The 15,862-nt window shown below is 46.9% G+C and overlaps 1 protein-coding gene across 5 annotated transcripts in view; it reads right to left on the reverse strand.

Moving 5' to 3' along the window:
- Positions 1–356: 356 nt before the first annotated feature.
- The window catches only part of NUP54 (nucleoporin 54), a 768,463-nt gene continuing 752,957 nt past the window's right edge, over positions 357–15,862 (reverse strand). For all 5 annotated transcript variants that reach the window (XM_069626313.1, XM_069626314.1, XM_069626312.1 and 2 more), the window contains one exon: positions 357–1,411. In XM_069626313.1, the coding sequence (XP_069482414.1) occupies positions 1,283–1,411 (129 nt within the window). In that variant the 3' untranslated portion in view covers positions 357–1,282. The remainder of the gene's footprint in view (positions 1,412–15,862) is intronic.

The following is a 15,862-nucleotide window of genomic DNA, read 5'->3' on the forward strand; positions in this document are numbered from 1 at the left end:
GAGTCTAAAATAATGACCGTAATTTTAAATTTGCATTTTATGTAGCAGTTATATTGGCAGGATTCTCTATACTAACTCCCCTGTCCTCAGTGGTAGCTCCTGCTCATCTCTAAATGCCAAATACCCAGGAGCAGCCTGTAGCTCCTTCTTATCCAATCTGAATTTCGATCCCTTTGTAAGCAATGTACAAGAAAAGCAATATCTTTCTGGTAGTTATTTAGCCCTGAACAAGTTTGAAAACACTAATTTGCTTCCTCCACGGAATTAAAAGGGTCACTTGTGTAAACCCAAACATTATGCAAGTCATAGAAGGCAAAACTAAAGACATTTAAATCAGAGTGAAAAACACCATCAACTTGCATGAAAATAACATGTTTTATTACTGTAAAAGACTTTTTTCACATTTGACCCAAAAACTTTTGTAAGAGTATATATGAACATATTTTACATTTGGTTGGTTGATTGATTGCTTGTAGATTCAGTGGATGGGCTAACGTTGGAGGTAGTTGTGGACTCTTCTCAGGACGACAAGCTCTGAAAGCAGGCAACAGTGGCTGGACCGTGAAAATGGATTCTCTAAAAAGCAATGACGAAAGCAACCAGCTTCCCAATGGGTGGTAAAAAAAAAAAAAAAATGAAATCTTAAAACCAAAACAGAAAATAAATCCACTAGGCAATAATATTGTTAACAAAAATGTTTGCAGTTTCCACACATGGATTACGGAAACACCACAAGGAAGCCGTACTAGTAAGATACCTTACCAATCATATGGTCATTCCAGGGATCTATTCCTAGAGGTTTGTCTAGACCTAGAAGGCCAAATTTAAGCTTTAAATATGCTACAAAATGTTTATAAATCTTTGACCTCTCAAAGAATTTCACATTATATATTACATCTATACAATGGCGTCCGATATGCGCTGGAGCCATTTGCTCAAGAACATGTGGCTCACGCCATGCACATTTCAGTGGATGTAACTATGCCAAAGGCAACTTCAAGACCATCAGTCATAAAATGTAAGAATAGAAGTCTGTGCATATGCTTATGAGGGTATATTTTCAGTTAAGGGTTATCTGCATATTTATGCGCTTTGTGGGGGGTTATGAAGCCTGACTTTCTGAGCCATCGGGTTTGCCGGCAAAAAGAATGAAACACCAAAACTGATTGCAACTTCAACTTCTTTAAAGGGGCAGCAATTACATCTTTTCAGTTGCAGCTTAAGGTGGTGCCTACGCAGGAACACGCTGCATACAACAACAAAGGTGGGTGCTTGTGAAGTGTCAACTGAAGATCCCGCCTCTAATGTGAACTGTGTCATTCAGTCCCTGCTCAGCAAGTTTGATATCTTCCAGGTCATCTTTTATTATGCCAATAAGATGACTAAGGCCTTCTTGTTGATGCTTCAAGTGCTAAAGGTAAAACAAAAAGATACAAGTTTAAACATACACTCTTTTGTTTATATATTTGTATGCGTGTATGGGCTGGGTTTTATAGAGGGCAACCCTTATTGAAGCAAAGCACTGAAAACTTGGGACAATAATAAGGTACAATAACATGGACACAACCAGAAGGGTAGAATATTAAGGGTATACATGTACGGATGGGGGGGAAAAGGATACAAAATCTTAGACAGCGGGTATATATCATCGATCATACATGTGCAATATTACCATTCATGAAATATATAACTGGAGATTTAAAGTAGAGCGTGTTGGTCCAGAAAACACAATATTGAAATGTAGTAGTGTACTGAAGGGACAAGCAAGATGCAGGTATTTGTTAAATGAACAAATTCAAAAGCTAGCAACATATTTTCTGTGTGAACAGAATCAAAAGGGCAGTAACAATTCTACCACAGAAATGAGAGAACAATTATATCAGCAATTGCAAATAGCGTACAATACAACAAATCAAGCATTCTAGAGTGGAAGCATAGGGGTGGAAGAGTAATGTAGGCAAAAAAAAGAGCTAAATGTCCAGTTAGCATTACAGCAGTTGACTAACCAAATTACAATTGGGGGGAACCCATTAGAGCCAATAGATCATGCTGGCCCAAGGCCTTCGAGAAAAAACATACCTGGATCCTGTATCATTCTCCACTTGCAGTATTGGATTAATTCACTATTCTAACAGGTTTAGCAAATTGTGGGCATGTGTTGAAAGTTTGAGACATTATGTAAATCACACCGTACATCTTTTTACATGTTTTTAAAGAACAAGTTACTCTCTTACCTGGTAACGTTCTTTCGATGGGATGGTCCGACGACGTATTCCATATCTATGACAGTAATCACCACAGCTGTGCTGCTTCGGAAAATCTTTGGGCGTCTGCGTCCATGACGTCGATACGCCGCCCTCGAGGACCTTCTCCGACGGCACTGGATGTTTTAAGTAGGAGGCACGACGCCCGTAGCCTCAGTTGTCGTTTTTTCCCCGAACGTCTAGTGCCAGTCTGATCACACAAAGCCTTGCGGAAACGTAAGATGCAATCGCATAAGAAATTCTGTAGCGGGGAAGGCAGGGAGGGAGCGATATGGAATACGTCGTCGGACCATCCCATCGAAAGAACGTTACCAGGTATGAGAGTAACTTGTTCTTTGAGGGGATTGGGTCCTCCGACGTATTCCATACGTATGACAGACTCCCGAAGCAGTACCAATTGCAAGGAGGTGGGAAAAGAATTTAGAATACAGAAATTTAGAATGCCCAATCAAATTGCAGAGCAAAGGACCGCCTTGCCAAAGGTCAGATCCTGCCCACGGATGGAATCGAGTGAGTAGTGAAGTACAAAAGTATGGACCGAAGCCCAGGTGGCTGCATCACAGATGTTACGAATAGGAACACCCCTCTGTAGGGCAGTAGAGGCAGCCATACCCCTGGTAGAATGGGCCTGCAAGCCGACTGGTGGGTCCTTACCCGCCAAGCATTAACATTCAGAAATTGCCAGAATAATCCAGCGAGACAAAGTCTGCTTAGTCACAGCTTGTCCCAAACGCTTTCCAGCGTAACCAATGAAGAGTTGATCGTCCACTCTGACCCGGGACATGCGTGAAATATAAAATCTTAAAGCTCTCCTAGGATCGAGCCTATGGAGCCTCTCCTTTTCCTTACCAGGATGCGGAGGAGGATAAAATGCCGGAAGAATAACCTTCTGGTCTAAATGAAATTCCGACACCACCTTCGGAAGAAAGGAAGGACGAACTCTAAGGACAACCCTGTCCTCATGAAATACAGTGAAGAGTGGCTTAACTGAAAGTGCCTGTAACTCACTCTGCGAGCGGAAGTGACCGCAACCAAAAATACAGTTTTAAGAGTTAACAGTCTCAAAGGGTACGAATGCAAAGGCTCAAACGGAGCACCCATCAGAAACTTGAGGACAAGGTTCAAATCCCAACCGGGCACCTGGAAAGGTGACGGAGGGAACACATTAGTGAGCCCTTTTAGAAACTGAGAAATTAAATGGATTTTAAAATAAGAACACTCTTCAGACGAGCGCTTAAATATTGACAGCGCCGCCAGGTAACCTTTAACGGTACCCACTTGTAAGCCACTGTGAGCTAAAGAAAGCAAAAAAGACAGAACCACAGGAATGCCACATGAAAATGGATCCACATTCTTAACCCTGCACCAGTCGCAGAACTTTCTCCAACGGCATCGGTACAGGGACTTTGTTGCGGGCCTTCTGGCCGAAAGCAACACCTCCATCACGTCTTCAGGGACGTCCCAATCCTTATACCTCAACCTTTCAGAAACGAAGCTTGAAGGTAGAGGGATCTGACCTCTGGATGAAGAACCTGACCCCCCCTCCCGTGAGAGCAGATCGCCTCGGTAGGGAAGACGACGTGGAGGGCAGATGGACAAGTCAAGAAGGTCCGGGTACCACGCCGGAGCAATGAGGATCATCCGGGAACCGAACCTTCGTAACCTCTGCAGCACTTGCGGGATGACGGGGACTGGAGGAAACACGTACAGTAGTGGGAATGACCACTCCACCACGAACGCGTCTCCCAAGGCTCCTCTTGGAGGAAATTCCCGCAAGCAGAAACTTTTGCACTTCCGGTTGACACTGGAGGCAAAGAGATCCACTTGAGGGGTCCCCCAAAGGGCAAAGATCTCCAGGAGAATCTCCTGAGCCAACTCCCACTCGTAAGAGATCGCGCTCTGCCTGCTCAGAGCGTCCGCCGTCTTGTTTTCGTCTCCCGCCAGATGAACTGGCGAGATCGAAACTTCCTGCTGGATTGCCCAGAATCAGAGCTGCATCACCTCCCTGCACAGAGGAAGTGACCCTGCCCCCCCTTTTTGTTGAGGTAGTGCATGGCCACTGTGTTGCCCATCAGGATCAGGACATTCTTTCCTCGCACAGTCGGCAGAAAAGCCTTCAGGGCAAGCCTGACGGCCCTCAGCTCCAACAGATTGATATGGAGTCTGGACTCCGACAGAGACCAACGACTGCTGACTGTCAACTCGTTGGCATGAGCTCCCCATCCCGTGAGGGATGCATCCGTCACGATCGTCACCTCCGGCCAGGGTAGCCAAAATGGAGCCCCCTTCATCAGATTGCCTTCGACGGCCCACCATAGAAGGTCCTGGGCGACCGAGGACGGCACCTGAACAGGGTCCGACATCCCGCCGGAGGACTGAGACCACTGCAGCTTGAGTGCCCATTGCAAAGATCTCATCCGCAACCTGGCCTCTGGCACCAGAAGAATGCAGGATGCCATGAGGCCGAGCAATCTCAAGAACTCGAACGCTGGGAGACTCTGGGCATGCTGAAACTTGTGCACCATCTTCTGAATGTGATGAGCCCACACCTGGGGAGGAAAACACTGCCCCAGGGACGTGTCGAGCACTGCTCCGATGTAGTGGAGCCTTTGAGTTGGTGTCAAATGGGACTTCTTTAAGTTGAGGGAGAAGCCCAGCTTGTGGAGGGAGTGGCAGGTGACGGACAGATGATCCAGGACTTGCTCGGGAGAGCGCGCCCTGATCAACCAATCGTCCAGGTAGGGGTAGACGTGAATGCCCCCTTTCCTGAGATGCGCTGCCACCACTACCATGAGCTTGGTGAAGACCCTCGGGGCGGAGGTCAATCCGAACGGCAGGACCCGAAACTGAAAGTGTGAGTCGCCAACCGCGAACCTCAGGTACTTGTGCTTTGGATGGATCGGCACATGAAAATAAGCGTCCTTGAGGTCGAGAGACACCAACCAGTCCTGAAGTTGAAGGGCCTGGAGGACTTGGAAAAAGAGTAACCATCTTGAACTTGTCCTTCCTGAGGAGTTTGTTCAAACCGCGCAAGTCCACGATGGGTCTCAATCCCCCGTCTTTCTTGGAAATCAAAAAATAAGGGGAATACCATCCCTTGTTCTTCTCCGCTACATGCACCAGTTCTATGGCGCCTTTCTCCAGCAGGGCTTAAACCTCCTGCACAAGGAGCGGCTCCGGACTCTGCAACGAGAGATTCCCTGGTGGACTGTCGTGAGGCCTCTGCCGAAAGGGAAGACAGTAGCCGTGGGCTATGATCTCCAGAACCCACACATCTGAAGTAATGGCACGCCATTTGACAAGATGCTGCGCCAGCCTTCCCCTAACCGGCGAACCATGGGACATGGCCTCATGACTGAGCTGAAGCTGCTGCTGCGTTGCCTGAGGGCAAAGAGGCAACTGCCCGAGCGGCCTTGGCACCTCGAGTACCCTGCTTTCCACCTCTGGCACTCCTACGGTGGCCCCTTTGACTGGCAGCTCCTCTCGCTTTACCAAAGGATGAGTAACAACAAAAGGAACCTCCCCTCCATTGCTGTCCCCTAGGACGAAAAGGCAGAGGCTGGCGAATCGCAGCGCCCAACCTCTCAAGGCTCTTGTCAGCCTTGCTTCCAAAAAGATGTTCACCGTCAAAAGGCATGTTGAGGAGCCGGGCCTGCACATCAGGAGCAAACCCCGACTTCCGCAACCACGCAAACCTTATTACGGTGCTTGCCGCCATGGACCGGCTGACACAATCTGCCATGTCCAAACCCGACTGAACGGCCTCACACAGACCATAGCAAGAAAACCATCCTGTTCGTCCCCTTCGGGAATATTTTCTGCCGCTGGGCAAACACAGTTCCACAGAGTGTGCGTGAAACGTGACAAGGCACATACGGAGTTGGCCGCCTGAAGAGCCATACCCCCTGAAGAAAACACTTTCTTCGCCCAACCATCAAAACGCTTGTCGTCCCCATCAGGAGGGATGGTAGGATACTACGCCTGCTTTGCTGGGGCCATAGCCGCCTGCACCACCAAACTCTCCGGACTGGGGTGCTTGGTCAAGTAGCAGAGGTCGCTAATGGCTGGGTGGTATTTTCGCGGCAAAGACTTGCCCACGGCTGGGAGACTCTCCGGAGAAGTCCAAGCCGCACCCTCCTCTGTAGAGCCATATGGAACGGCAGTACCGGGTCAGTTGGTGGACCTTGGTCGAGGATATCCGTGAGGTCATCCTGAAGAAAATCCCCTGGGGGAGCAGACCACCCCAAGTACTCAGTGACCCTAGACATAAGGCGCCGGTATGAGGAGTCGGCATGGGTGCCAGGCTCAGGCCTACAAAACTCCACCTCCTGAGAGGTGTCCAGACCACTGGCGTCGTGCAGGGACTGACGCAGGTCCTCAATCTGGCTATGGCCCGAGAGAATCTCATCTGGCACCATATCAGGAACCATGCCATCATCAGAGCCCTCATCCACCTCCGAAATGTACTCAAGATGGCGGAACGAGGGCACAGAATGGGGAACAAAGCCATGCTTGACCTTGGCCAGAGCCTTTCTAGGGAGTTCCACCGTCAAAACAGCCTCGAAAGGCGTCGAGTGAATCAGCGTTGACGCAGAACGTGGCGCCGACGGCATCGACGGCGTTGACACAGGCCTTGAGGGCGGAGCACCGAGCGTGTCCCTCGACATCCTGGGCGCCGATGGCGTCACCGACTTCCTCAGAGGCGGAGCCTCGAGAGATTCCCCAGACGACCTCGGCGCCACAGGCGTCAACGTCTTCCTCGAAGACATCACATGCTCACACGGTCTCGAGCGCGTCGAGGACCGGGACCTGGAACGGCGTGACTAGAACGATTCCCCTTGCCTGAGCGGGACCGCTGCCACGAATCGTGCCGACCACCCGAGCCCGAAGGCGTACGAGTGGTGTCTCTAGTCCGATCACGACCGACCCCACTAAGAGGCGCGGACGGACCAGTGCCCTGAGATTCGAGAATCGCTAGCATTTTCTTATCGAAGGAAACCCATTCCTCCGGCGTCGCATGCTTGGCGGGATAAGTGACCCGCCGACGGGCAGAGTCCTCTGATGAGGACGGGGAAGGCGACCGATGACGGCGCTTCTGCGAGTGCCTCGAAGAAGCAGAGGAGTGGCAGGACCCACTCCAGGACCGAGACCCACCCACTGGACTTCCGATGACGATGCGGAGAGTTGCCCCTCGAATCGTCAGTCGAAAGCCCCGCGGACCTCGACTTCCGAGACTTGGACACCTTGCCGACCAACAGTTTCTTCTTGCACCCCCGCAAGGCTTTGGACGTAAGCGACTGGCAGTCGACACAATCATCCATGTCATGGGCCTCCCCGAGGCACCAGAGGCAGGCGTTGTGCGAGTCCGTCACTGACATCTTGGATCCGCAGTCCCCGCACTTCTTGAAGCCCGGACTCGGGGTGGAAGAAGAGGTAGACATCACGAAGGACTTTAACTTCACAAACCAACAGGTTCGAAGAACCGAAAGAACAGAAACTCCAAAGAGTCGAGGCGTGCCGAGATCTCCGAAGCGAACACGTTCGCGGAAAAAACGGAACCGATGCTACAGGCGTCGTGCGTCCTACTTATAACATCGGCCATCGGAGGAGGTCCTCGAGGGCGGCGTATCGATGCCGAAAGATTTTCCGAAGCAGCACAGCTGTGGTGATTACTGTCATGGATATGGAATACGTCGGAGGACCCAATCCCCTTGAAAAACAGATACCGTAAAATGATTTATCTTTGAAAGTACAAAAAGGATTCCTGTGAATTATTCTTCTGCCAGCACAGACCTTCGGTCATTTCTGAAGGCAACTTGAGACAAAACTTGGGCATTTGGAAGTATCCGCCTCAGAAACGGTGCAGGCAATCTACAGCATCTAAAGGCAGTACACTTGCAATGTTTTACAAATTGCACTCTTATAGTATCCATCCCCACTTGGCAGGTGTTTCATTTATAGAAGATTGTTCTCAGCTAGCCATGCCATTGGATTGTGCCTCAAATTCTTGGAAGTTCTAACCTTTAAGAGGTTTTCTCTTATCCTTCAATTCAACTCCAGTTTTATCAACTGGCGAATGGTTTTGCACAATATTCTGAAGAGGGTACCTGTGAAGGCTTGCGTACAGAACCAGCAACACCCAAGATGCTTTGAGGCCTAACAAAGAAAATATGCCTTAAGCCCTACAGTGATCGATTATAGGTGGTGGTCTTATTCAGTTTTTATGACGCATATCCAACTGCCAAAAGTACGCTTAGCTCTGAGGCATTGTGCAATGCAAATAGATATTTAAACGAGAACAAAATAATACCTCAATGCTTTAGTAAAACTTGAAAGACTTACAACAATTAAGACAGAAAACAGGACTTCCACTCAGTTAAAACTGCAAAGGACGAAAGTGCACACAGAATAAGTTTGTTATCTATGACTTTCAATTGGAAGTCTTTTTGGCAGATCAAAATGTATGTTAATAGGTATTGAAGAACTCTGCTAGGTGAGCTGGCGAGATTCTGTGGATTGTTTTCCAAATGAGTCATTAGCTGTTCAATGGTATGCCAGCTCAGTATCTGGCTCTTGACCAAAGGACTGTATGAATTGCTCAGGTCTTGACAGATTACAATTGATCAAATGTCTGTGTGCAGATATTTTAAAATACTGTGAAATGCATTATTAGATCCTAGACAGAACTGCCTGGATCAGAGCTGCTCAAGGCACTTTTGTAATAAACAGAATGAGAGCATTGTCATAGTCTGTTCGACAATACGCCTCCATTTGGGAGAGCACTTATTCATTCCATTCAGAATCTTTACAGAAGCTCTAGAGCGGGCGGTACCAACATTAGGTCAGCTGATCCTATCCGGACCCTGGAAAAAAGTACATACCAAAACGTTTTAAGTAATACTGGAATCAAACAAACCAACCAACACATCATATCCACAACAGAATCCCCATATGAACAACTCCACAGCCTTCACGACCGGATAAACAGCGTTGTAGATGAGATCGCTCAGAGTTACACTTCAGGCTTCCCCACGGGCCTCCTTGCAGAATACGACTTTTTTACAAGCTCCTCTATGGACCAGATACAGGCTACCATGGCGTCTGTATACACAACACAGCAGATAAATGACTGTTTGGGCGACATTGTATATGTCGAAATTTTTTTCAGCCAAAATCTGGCTTAACACACAGCACTGTGCGACATTGTTTACACGGTTAGCCAAAATTAGGCTTAGCAAACAATATTCTGTGTGATATATATTTTTTTTGTTGTAGCCATAATCAGGCTCTGGTTGGCGCATGTACTGTGCCATTTTCACGAAATTGTTTAATCTGAGCCTTTAAGGGTCAGCTAGGGATAGTTTAAGCTTTATTAGCTATCTCGGAAAACTCTCATGATTTAAAATGTATTCACTGTTTTGCTAACACCAAATCATTTTTTGTCAGTTCCCATATATTGGGTTCCCATGTTTATTTCCTAGTGGGGTTGTACCCCTACTTCTGTGAACCTTTGCATAAATTCTGCTCGCATAGATTGTATGGACTAAATAGTCCTGTTTTTTTCTCTTTGTAAATTGCATTGTTTTTGTATGTTTTTCATGTTGTATGTACTTATTAAATTGACACATTGTCTTGTTACAAACTAACAATTAAAGCAAGTTTATAATTTTTTTATGCCAATGTACTTTTCCCCCTTTTTTTTCTCATAAAGGTTACTTTGACTGGTGAGAGACCAGTAAATTTTGAATTTGATTTAATCTATTGTTTAGGCTACCAGGAGAATAATACTGTTAGCTCCACAAATGATATTTTTTGACTTTGTATGTTCAGGCACACCCTTGTGTTTATAGATGTCTGTATACACTACGACAGACTCCGGGTCAGCTGACAAGTCTTGTACGTGGAAGACGTACGGCAAGACACGCCCCTCTTACGACTATAAGACCACCGTCTTCCAAGGGGCTGTTTGCTGCTAATTAGCGTTACAAGCTACACGCGGTTATGTCTGTTACTTCTTTGCGTCTTCCTACATGATTCCTCATCTGAAATCCTGGTTTTGACCTTTGCCGGACTACTGGATTGCCTCGTCTCCTCCTTTATTACTGTTGTGCTAGTCTGGTTGTTTGACCGGAACGTTACTGGATCCGGCTCCCTTCCGTCTCTTGCGGTACTTCATTCCAGGTTGCCGCTTCTGCACTCGGAACCAAAAAAGTAGAGACTTGCTGTCGACTATCTGGAACTTTTCTACAGCTTCTCTGGATACATGTGCGCTCAGGTACATACTTAATTGGCTAACCCCATCTCTGCTACTATTTATCTCCACGACTTGTTTGGATATTCGTCTTCTGTTGGATTCTGGGACATTAAGTGACTTTCCTGTGAGCTTGTCCTCAAGTGCATATAAACGCTTCCCTGAAACTGCACCAACCCGGCACTAGTGCGACCCTCGTGCCGTCCGGGGTTACTTCCCTATACTAACATCCCTGTTTGTTATTTTCTCCTGTCGTTGTCTTCTGTTTCATGGATTCCTTTCCTCAGTATATCCTTATTCAGGTTAGTGGTTTTCAATTCTATATATAGTTGAGACCGATATTGAATTAGACCATTTCCACTCATTTTGTGTTATTCCTTGTAGATCCACCCCGGGGAAGCTCCACTCCAATACCTATCTAGGTAGTTTCCCATTTAATTCAACTGTTCTAATTACTGGCATTAACCTCAACACTGTCTAATATCTTTGTATTCCTTTGCAGCATTGGTATTGGCGGTGTGTGTTCTCCCCGCTCTTTTATTCAATTGACACCTCTGTCTGTCCCAACTGAAACAGCAGAGAGGTATATTGTGGTAAAGAGCCCCTCTTTGAGGAAGCCTGAGTCTTGTACTCAGGGGAGCTGGGATGGAAGGCTGAATAGGGATTCTTGTACCACCATCATCTTCAAGGTCACTTCTCTGCATTTTCGGCCTGTTTCTGAGTGGTGAGTAACACTCAGAAAAAAACTTTCAAGAACTCACAGAAGAACTACACCTCAAAGAAAGAAGCGGAACTTGGAGAACATTTGAAAGAACCACAACTTAAAACCAAGCAGATGGGGCAATTATCCACAGCAAAGTTTCTACAGGGCCAAAATCAAAGACAACGTGCACAACACCGGAAATAATGAATCAACACAGCCAAAAGGTCATTGTCACGCTAATTAAAGAATTAAAAATACCTGACACCCTGCTACACACCAGAGGCAACAAAAGTTATGTAATCAAATTGTGACACTTTAACAAAAAGATATTACTCATCCAGGAAAACCTGGATATTAAAAGGCCCTCAACCCTCCCTACCCAAAAAAGGAGAGATAACCTCTGGAATGAGCCTTGCCGCAGCTAACCACCTTCTGCCCTTTCTTACCACCATCACTGAAAGACTACATCATCTCTCGGTGATCCATGCCCCACCACCTACAAACCAATTTAAAATCATCATTAAACATCTAGATCTGACACTTGTATTTTTATCAGTATAACTTAATCACCACCTGCCGCATCGCTCTACTGTTACCGTCAGCCTACGTCCTGCTCCTCTTAAAATGGTTTAAAAAAAATATACAGCATTTCAAAACAATCCTGCAAACTATCTTCTAATCTTAAACCCTCCTTTCATTTGGAAAATCATGGAAAAATTCATATACGGCCAAATCTGAAATTACATTGAATAAAATCTGATTCATGAGGCAAAAGATGGCTTTAGACCAAGAGGGGCACAGAATTCACCTTGTGCTCAAAAGGAGACCCTAAAAAACAACGCAGATCACAGCTCATCTAAACAGCTCAGCGGCTTTTGATATAGTTAGCCATGAGATTCTTCCAAAGATATGTTGAAATAAAAGGTGATCCTCTTGTCCCCACGACTGAGACCCAGGAAAAACAGGATCTGCAGGACTACAACAGGAACAGAAGCCAGCGGGAACCTTTTCTTCAGATTCAAGGTACTGTGCAACTAGGGGTACTTGACTCTTGTGTGTAGGTTGCTTGCTCTCACTGGACACTTTCATTTGCTTCCCTTTGCAGAGTTGCTTGTACTTTGCCCTTCACAAGCCTCCCAGTGATTCTTTTTACAATAAAACTTTAAGCTTGTGCAAGACTTGTGTGCTATCTTCACGAAGTGCCTCAGCACCCCTAGACTTTGCTCCACTGACATTGGCTGTCCTGGCTCCCTGCAGACTCTTCTTACCCTCTGACTGTGTTTAACTGTCCCTCCAAAAAGTCATACATACCTTACTTGTATAGCTGGGAGACCTATATTAACCTATATTTAATTGGGGGGAGTCTAAAGTGCTTACCTGTTTGAGAAGCTTTGCTTCCCTAACATGTTCCTTTTTGCCATAACTTCAGTATTACAGTTTGAGTGTGAAAAGTGATATTAATGTCCAGTGACCTAGCAATTGAAGTCACCCCAGGGTGTAGGAAGCATCTGTGTGTCATCCAAAAGGGTATCTACTTACTTAACGGAAGGAGTGTATTTTTGAAGTGTATTTAAGTGTTGCATATTGCTCCATTCTAAAGAAGGCTTATTTTAAAACAGACTTAAATTAATAAAATAATTATTTTAATCAATAAACCTTGAGTCTAAGTGTTATTTGAATACATGTCACTGTGAATCTCTATGTTGCAAACCTAGAGCTCACATTGACCCCTCTTGAGATGAGCCTGGCTGTTCAGTCACTACCAACTTGTGTAGTACAGGCCGAATCCAAGTGATTTTACCGAACCCAAAGGTTAGACTTACCGAAAGGTCGACTTTTTATTTTTTGTTTTTTTTTTAATTTCCCACATATATATATGTGGGGGGAGACCCCCCACCCCCCGCCTTACCCCTATACATTTTTTTATATACTTCCCTCCACATACCCAAATATATATATATATATATATATATATGCAGGAAATTGGGGGGGGGGGTCGAACTTTTGGGGTTAGGTAAAATCGTCCTAAACCGTACAGGCCTATACCAAAGGTTGGGTTACCTATTGCAAAGAGGACAAAGCTGGTGTAGTCTCCCACAGGGTTACTACATACAATATTTCCTAACATGCTTTCTGAAGTAATCAAGTAGAGGAGGTATAATATGATATTTTATTTATAGCGCGCACATACTAAAGTGTTTCAAAGCGCAACAGGGGGGATGGGGATGGGGGGTTAATTGACAATGGGGACAAGACAACGATTTTACTAGGCCTAGTGACATTGAGATTGCGCAAGTGCAGGGGAGAGGAGGGCGGAAAAGTGCCAGAGAGGGGTGGGGGAGAAGAAAAAATTGCAGGACACAGGATCAGAACACAAGAAAAAAGAAGTGCGGCCAACAGGTGGCAGTGCAAGGTTAAGTGCAGAACAAGTGATGGGTAGTGCAGTTAGGGGGACAGTAGGTTTACAGATACAGCCCCAAGGGAAGGGTTACCAGGAGGCAGTGCAGGTGTGCAGCTGGGAGGACATGGACTTGGACCCGTGGTTCAGAGGGTAGCCAGGTAACCAGTGCAATAACATATGCGATCAGCAGGGAAGAGGAAGAGAGTAGGCAGAAGCAAAGAAGGTGGTCTAGAGCTGCATTCAAAACTGGAGGCGATTCTGCTCAAGTTTCAGAGAGGCAGGGAGGCTGTTCCAGAGGGAGGCACCCGCAGAAGAGAGATCTTCCTCCAACTCGTTTCTTGGAAAAACACCTGACCCTCAAGGAGTTGGAGGAGCGAAGGGCTCGAGTAGGAAGATATTTCAGGCCCAGGCTCCAGAAGGCCTTGTGGACGATGCAGATGGTCTTGATTTTGATCCTTGCATCCACTGGGAGCCAATGGAGAGATTTCAGCACTGGAGAGATATGATCCCTGGGCTTGTGGCCAAGGACAAGTCTCACAGTCCTGTTCTGGATGAGTTGCAGAGGGCAGAGAGTAGAGGCAGGCAGATTTAAAAAGAGGCTATTACTATAGTCAACCCTAGAGAGAACCAGGGCTCTAGAGACAGTGAGCTTCTGGGAGAAGGAGGAGAGGAGAGGGAGAATACCCCTGAGGAGTTGCAGTTGGTAGTTTGACTTCTTAGAGACAGATGTGAGGAGAGAAGGAGAGTGTGGAGTCGAAGATAACCCCAAGATTCCTGGCCTCGCAGGAGAGCGGCCAAGGGAGGCCGGTCGGAAAGGAGGGTGCTGGTGTGCCAATGATGAGGATCCCCGGCTTGCTGGCATTCAGGCAGAGATTATTGGCGGCGCACCACTCTTGGATTGCAGAAAGACAATCTGGATGAGAGAAGAAGAAGAGGCGGCAGAAGGGAGCCTGAAAGCGAGCTAGGTGTCATCCGCATAGCATTGGAAGTTGGAGCAGAAAGCAGCAATGCGGTGGGCGAGAGGTGCCAGGTATTGGTTGAACAACCAGGGAGGGAGGTTAGACCCCTGACGAACACCACAGGTGGAGCGAGAGATAGAGGAGAGCAAGGACCCAGGTTGGACCTGGGCGGGTTGATCAGCGAGGAAAGAGGTTATCCAGAACAGAGCCTGATCAGGGATACCCAGATAATCACAGAGCCGGTTCAGCAGGATGACGTGGTTAACCCTGTCAAAGGCAGAGGAGAGATCGAGTAGGATGAGGACAGAGGGGAGATTAGAGTCCAGGTTTGAAAGCAAGTCTTCGCGGATGTTCAGAAGAGCAGTTACTGTGCTGCTGGCTGCTCTGAAACCAGATTGATGGTCATGGAGACAGCTAACAGATTTGGTGTGAAGATTAAGCTGGGACATGGCCAGCTTTTCCAGTTGTTCGCCCAGGAAAGGAGTGATGGAGATTGTGCGATAATTAGCCGGAAGGGAGGGGTCGGCTGAGGGCTTCTTGAGAAGAGGTTACACAAGAGTGCTTCAGGAGGGAGGGGAAGGTACCGGAGTCGAAGGAGTGGTTGCAGACGTCCCCCAAGGATGGGGCGAGGGTGTCGATGTGGTCCTTGATGGTTTTGGAAGAAAAGGGAAGAACCTGTTTAGATGAGGTTTTGATAGATCGGAATTGTCTAGATACCTCATCAGTGGAGAAGAGAGGAAAGGCAGAGAAGGGAGGGGGGCCGCAGGTCGGACAGAGGGAGATGGGAGAATGGGGGGAGGAGCAGGAGTAAGTTTGCATACCTGTTTCTACCATTGCACCCCTCTGGCCACATGTTGTAACAGGCACAAAGTCCTAACCCTACATATCCCTTGCCTGGTCATGATCAGCAGAGCTCTGGCAAAGGATACCCCCATCTCGGCCTCACCTACAGTGTTGGGATTGGGAGAGGACCTAAGAATTCTTGCATTCCTGGAGCACGAGAACCCACTGTTTGGGTTTTCCAAAACTTGTTCTGCTATTTTAGAAGACATTAATCCATACAAAGGGCAACCCATGCGACTCTCAGGACACTAGGCCCCATCCTCCATCATGGACGTATTTTTTTAGTGTCACAGCCTTACATAAAAGACAGTGTAATATTGTTCTCTTGTTACTTACCGGTTTCGGACTGGTTCTATAGTACTCGCTGTTTTTAAATTACCTTGCATTTCTTATTTAAACTGTATTGAACTGTGCAAAAAGTATTGGTGCTTGTTACGAACA

The sequence above is a fragment of the Ambystoma mexicanum genome, chromosome 6p (genome assembly GCF_040938575.1).
Source record: "Ambystoma mexicanum isolate Mex_15411 chromosome 6p, UKY_AmexF1_1, whole genome shotgun sequence".
In the NCBI taxonomy this organism is placed as follows: Eukaryota; Metazoa; Chordata; class Amphibia; order Caudata; family Ambystomatidae; genus Ambystoma; species Ambystoma mexicanum.